Source organism: Rhagoletis pomonella, unplaced genomic scaffold, assembly GCF_013731165.1.
Source record: "Rhagoletis pomonella isolate Grant_MI unplaced genomic scaffold, Rhpom_1.0 Rhpom_scaffold_00002, whole genome shotgun sequence".
Classification (NCBI taxonomy): domain Eukaryota; kingdom Metazoa; phylum Arthropoda; class Insecta; order Diptera; family Tephritidae; genus Rhagoletis; species Rhagoletis pomonella.
This window is the reverse complement of record NW_023458556.1, coordinates 46,831,332-46,836,532: the sequence shown is the minus strand read 5'-3', so window position 1 is coordinate 46,836,532 and position 5,201 is coordinate 46,831,332. Positions and strand designations below refer to the sequence as shown.

Sequence of the window (5,201 nt, the reverse complement as noted above, 5' to 3'; positions counted from 1 at the left end):
GGGAGAAACAAATTCCCAGAGAACAAACTCCCTGGAAGTATTTAAAATTGGGCTGATAGTAGTAGTCCTTGCTTGCAACGATAAAAGCGACAAGGAGCGTGTTGTCCTTGAATTATTTGGAAGGCATCTATAATATGTTTTTGTAGGTTCATTGTAATCCTTTTCTTGTATTAAAGTCGCTGTGCCTGCTCAAAAAAAAAAACAAATATGCATACTTTTTATCGGGCTTGATAAAGAGACGCATAAAAATCAAAGTAGCCAAGTGATTTTCTTTACTATCGCCACAATTTTTAAAATTGATCATGCTTCGAAATGAGATAAAAATGAAGCTTCTCCAATGCCTATAAGTAGAGATATAAACCCGGTTCTTGAAGATAAGTAAGGCTAAACTCAAAAAAATCCATTTACTAATCCAGCTCTCTTTATTCCAAATATTTATTTTGAAAATTTGCATTTACTATATTTCTTTCAAATCTTTCAGAGGATGTTTTATCCGATGCCAAGGGCGAATGCGTAATTTGCTTAGAAGATTTGAATCCCGGTGATATTATAGCACGATTGCCGTGCTTGTGTATTTATCATAAAGGGTAAGCTTTCTCTCATTGCCTTCTTTCAAATTTAAACTAATAATCGCTACTCTCTCTGTTTTAGCTGCATCGATCGATGGTTCGAGGTGAATCGATCTTGCCCCGAGCATCCCGGCGACTAGTTAAACCTAACTAAGTAAATTAGTCAATAACTTTTAATACAAAAACAATTACTCAAATTTATAATAATTTTTCTATTTGCTTTTTTTCTTTCTTGTTTATTTTGTTATATTTTCTTTATATATATTTACATATGTATGCATATTTTATTAAAATTAATTATACAGTTTTAGAGAGGGTAATGAAACGGAATCATAACTAATCAATGTATTGAGTAATAATGAACCTAGTGATATAATCTATATTCAGAAAATATTAAAATAGAAATTAGTTGTAAATTCTTTTTTATACTGTGACGTAAAATTAGGTGAACATAATAATATATAAACTTTAAAGGAAAAAACCAAAAAAAAAAACAATGAGAACTTAAGGCAGAAAAACGAAAAATTTAACAAAAGAAAAATACATATAAAAAATAAAGCATTGTAATAAATGTAAACATAAAAAAGCATAAGATTAATTGTATGTTTGTAATTTCTGTGTGTCTTATCGTTTATGAATTTATATATATGCAATAGTTTTGTTGTGATTTAAATTGTATTTTACATACAAATATATTATGTGAAGTCGAGATGTGTTAAGGGCATGCGCAAACATATATAAATAATTGACAGTAGTGATGATACCAACGCCAATTTTACGACAACTCAACTTAATTAAAATCAACTCAACTCAACTGAACTCTAAAAGCTTAAACAGACGGCAGTTAATTCCCGAGTTGATCCGGATCAACGCTGCCGTCTGTTTATGCTTCTATGCAGTCTAGTATGCAACAGGATAACTGTAGAACCATGTTTTGTTCCACAAAACTTAACAAAACGGAACACCAACAACAGCAACAACAATAACAACGATTAAGTATGATTGACAGCAAGGATGGAGGCGCGTATAAACAACAGTCTACAAACATTACAAAAAAAAAGGTGCTGCGCACTGCAGCCCAGTGTGCGTTAATTATTTCATTGTGATTGTCTATATTAAGTTTTTTGTATGTGATTATTGCTCATTTCACGTTAATTGTTTTCGATTTGGCTTAAATTGTACACAAAATACTTACATACATACATGCAAACAAAAGCAAACAAAAAACTGTACACTCAAACAAAAAGAAAATAATTTTTAGAATAGGAAATGTTGTGAATTGAGATATAAGAAACGTTTTTGTTAAGCCAATAACTCCCCGCCGCAATGAGAAATTACATACAAACACTCATAAGAAATACAGAAAATTACGTGCGCATACATATATAAAGTTTAAAAAGATGGTATGTATGTATGTACGCGTGTGAGTCAAGTGAAGATGCTGGATGTCTGCACGTCAAATGGAAGGGGTGGTGAGGTGGTGACGGCGCTGAAAGAGTAGTGAGTTAGGACGATGAGACGGTAGTTGAAAGTACACTTTACTCAAATGTCAATATCATTTCGTAAATAAAGAATTAAATAATAATAATTAAATAAATAAATAAGAAATAAAAACTAAAATCAACAATGAAAAAGTAAGAAAATACGCGTATAATTCTATTGATGAGGGTTAAATAAAGTTTAGCTGGTACATATAAACTATATTTACATATATACATACATACATACATACTTAGCTATGCAATTTAAGTTTACGCTCGAAAGAAAGGTCATAAAATGTCCACAATTTAAACAAGCAGCAAAAAAGTATATTCAATTCAACTGAACATAAAAACAATAACTAAAACTAAATGCAACACACAAATAGAAATCACAAAAATAGGAAAACTACATAAATGATTAACAGAGAAGCAGTAGCGAAGTTATCATTCGAACAAGATATTACTGCGCATTTCACTGTAGTTGCATATACATGCATATAAACACATAATGCATGGTAGAAAAGAATCAAAAACAAAAAATAGAGTAAGAAAAATTAATACAAGAAGGATGTTAGAAAATGAGAGGATGTACGAAACAAACGTGAATATCTTGTCAAGCATATACCAAATCATTATTAAGCGTAGCAGTTAAAATTGTACATACCACATACATACATCATAGCATAGCAGCATTCATACACTAAAATGCATATTTATATACACGAGCAGTGCAAGCAGAAGCGAATCAGAAATAATTGAGAGTTAAAAAAAGGGTGCATTCCAAAACGTCCAAATACAAGGCATCAGTCTCTTTTACTTCTAAACCTCGGTAGATTTTCATGCCAAATGTGCGCAACCACGATTAGATGAAAGTTTTCAACAAGGTTGCAGAAGTTAGACTTTTTCTTTTAGTGCGGTTTAGAAATAAAAAGAGACTCATGCTCTGTATTTTCACATTTTGGAATGCACCCAAAATTATAATAATATGAAAATGCTGTAAAAAATAAATAGTTTTTGGTGAAAGAATCGAATTGCATTAAATTCGAAAACAGAAGAAAACGAATGCATAATTGTAACAATCTTTATGTGCTTGTACGTTACTGTATGTGAAATGTATTGTATTTGTATTTGTTTTTTACCAATCAAAATTAGTAAAAGAAATGAAAATCAAGAAGAGAAAACGCAAAAGAGGTGAATAGTACTATATAATTATTGTAACAAAGTTTGAATCCCAATTTTCGCTTGCGTTTTAAATTTATTTGGATGTATTTTCTGTTTATTTATGATTTTTCAATATTAAACGATTTTTTTACAGTAATATAACCTATTCCTGAATATTGAAGCAACAATAAGAGAATTATTTAAGTAAACCGATTAAGCGTTTTAACGTATAAAACAAGTGATTTTTATTTCGCTGAATTTTAAAACAGTAATAAATGGAATTTATGCGAATGATGGAATAATTGAAATGAGTAAGTATGATCTTTTCGACATTTTGATATATTGCTCGCTGTATAATCCTTGATCAACCGCCAAGTTCACTAAGTTTAGATTAAGGTGACGAATTCGTTAAAGAGTTAGGTAGGTGGTTGAGGAATTGTGAAAGTCGAATAAGCATTCTAACGGACATCGAAACAGGTTATTGCAAATTAAGGCGACTTTAAACTCGCGATCTGTTTTAACGATTCTTGCCATTTCTGTGACAATGCTGCTAAAACTGCTTAGCTGATTCTCGAATCCCGAAATACCTTGGGTCATTAGGACCAGGTTTCCGAATCATAACATCCGCTCACGGATCGAAAACGATACGAAAGAAAATACGTGATACATCAGGCAGTATAAGGTGAATGGGACGAAGAGTACGTTCACGTATGTCATAGTTGGAAAATGTGTTTTTAAGTAACGAGTAATACGATATCGTATGTGACGATTCGAGTCCAGCTTTAAAACACATACACTCAGTATCACCAAAACAATCTATTTGATATTATATCTGAGTTAGGACTCAACGGGGTGTTGTGAGAAGTAATAATGCATACCGGAACAAACAGCTATCTAATATAGACTATCGCTGAATCCATCGTAGTCCGATTTTCGTATATGCAAAGTGTATGCTACAATCGCAGCTATTCTAATTCAGTGATAGCATTTTCGTAGATTTCAAGTAAAATCGGACTACAATGGATTCAGTAGTAGCCCTGAATATGAGGGGAAAGTATGATGCGGAAAGGGTGCAATAAGTTATACCAGTTGGGTCTCAGTTCAGGATGTCGAATATTTTGCCACGAAAATTCATTATTTTTTAAGAAGTCTCGATTAGAGATGGGTAAAACACTTGATTTTCTACGTGAAACGTTGTGTCACGATTTTTCCCGCGTGAATGTGAGTGATTTTGACAAATTTTTGCTAGCCTGAACGTGCGTGAGTTAGATATCCCGTCAATCACGTAACTTTCACATATGGGTACTTTTAACCAAAATAAAATGATAGACTTACTGTTTAGCTTGCAAAAAAAAGTTTGGATAACAGCAAAATTTGCCTGGGGAAATTAATTTTTTTACATTTCCGTGAAAAAGCGTGCGTATGTATGCGTAATTAAAAAATTTTAAACCTGATTAAAAGCAAATTTCAAAGAAACGTTTGTATATGCATCATTGGAAACTTTTTTCGAATAACTGCAAAAAGGGACATTCGGAAATGCATCATCAAACATTTTGTCGATATAACCAAAAAAAATATTCATCAAAGGCACCCTGCGAATTTGCAACCCTGATTTTGATTTTACATTTTCTTGTTAGAAAAAAATTCATTTCCCACTGGCAACACCGTCATTTTCTGATTGGAATATGCGAAATCCACCAATTGGAAGTGGAAAAACAAATGTTCCGAAGCGGACAGTCTTCTGTCAATTTTCTTGTTTGTTGGTTGTTGAATTTTCCGTGGCGTTATCGCTCCTCCAGTCGTAAACAGAATTTCCACCAAATCGCAGCGTGTGGCACAAATCGCTAGTATAATTCAAAGAATAGAAATCACGCATATAAATATAGATAATTAACATGAAAAGCACGTATGGGATGTGCTTTCAAGTGAACAAGTGCAATCTGCATTACATGTGACAGCGCAAAAGGAAATGAACGACCCGACGCGTGTG

General features: G+C 32.5%; 1 protein-coding gene across 1 annotated transcript in view; it reads left to right on the top strand.

Moving 5' to 3' along the window:
* LOC118733716 (E3 ubiquitin-protein ligase ZNRF1) overlaps positions 1 to 3,441 on the top strand; it is a gene marked incomplete at its 5' end in the record, with an annotated part of 61,547 nt that extends 58,106 nt beyond the window's left edge. The window contains 3 exon segments of the mRNA XM_036463246.1: positions 482 to 587; positions 652 to 723; positions 875 to 3,441. Of these exon segments, the coding sequence (XP_036319139.1) occupies positions 482 to 587; positions 652 to 709 (164 nt within the window). The 3' untranslated portion in view covers positions 710 to 723; positions 875 to 3,441.
* Between the last annotated feature and the right edge of the window lie 1,760 nt (positions 3,442 to 5,201).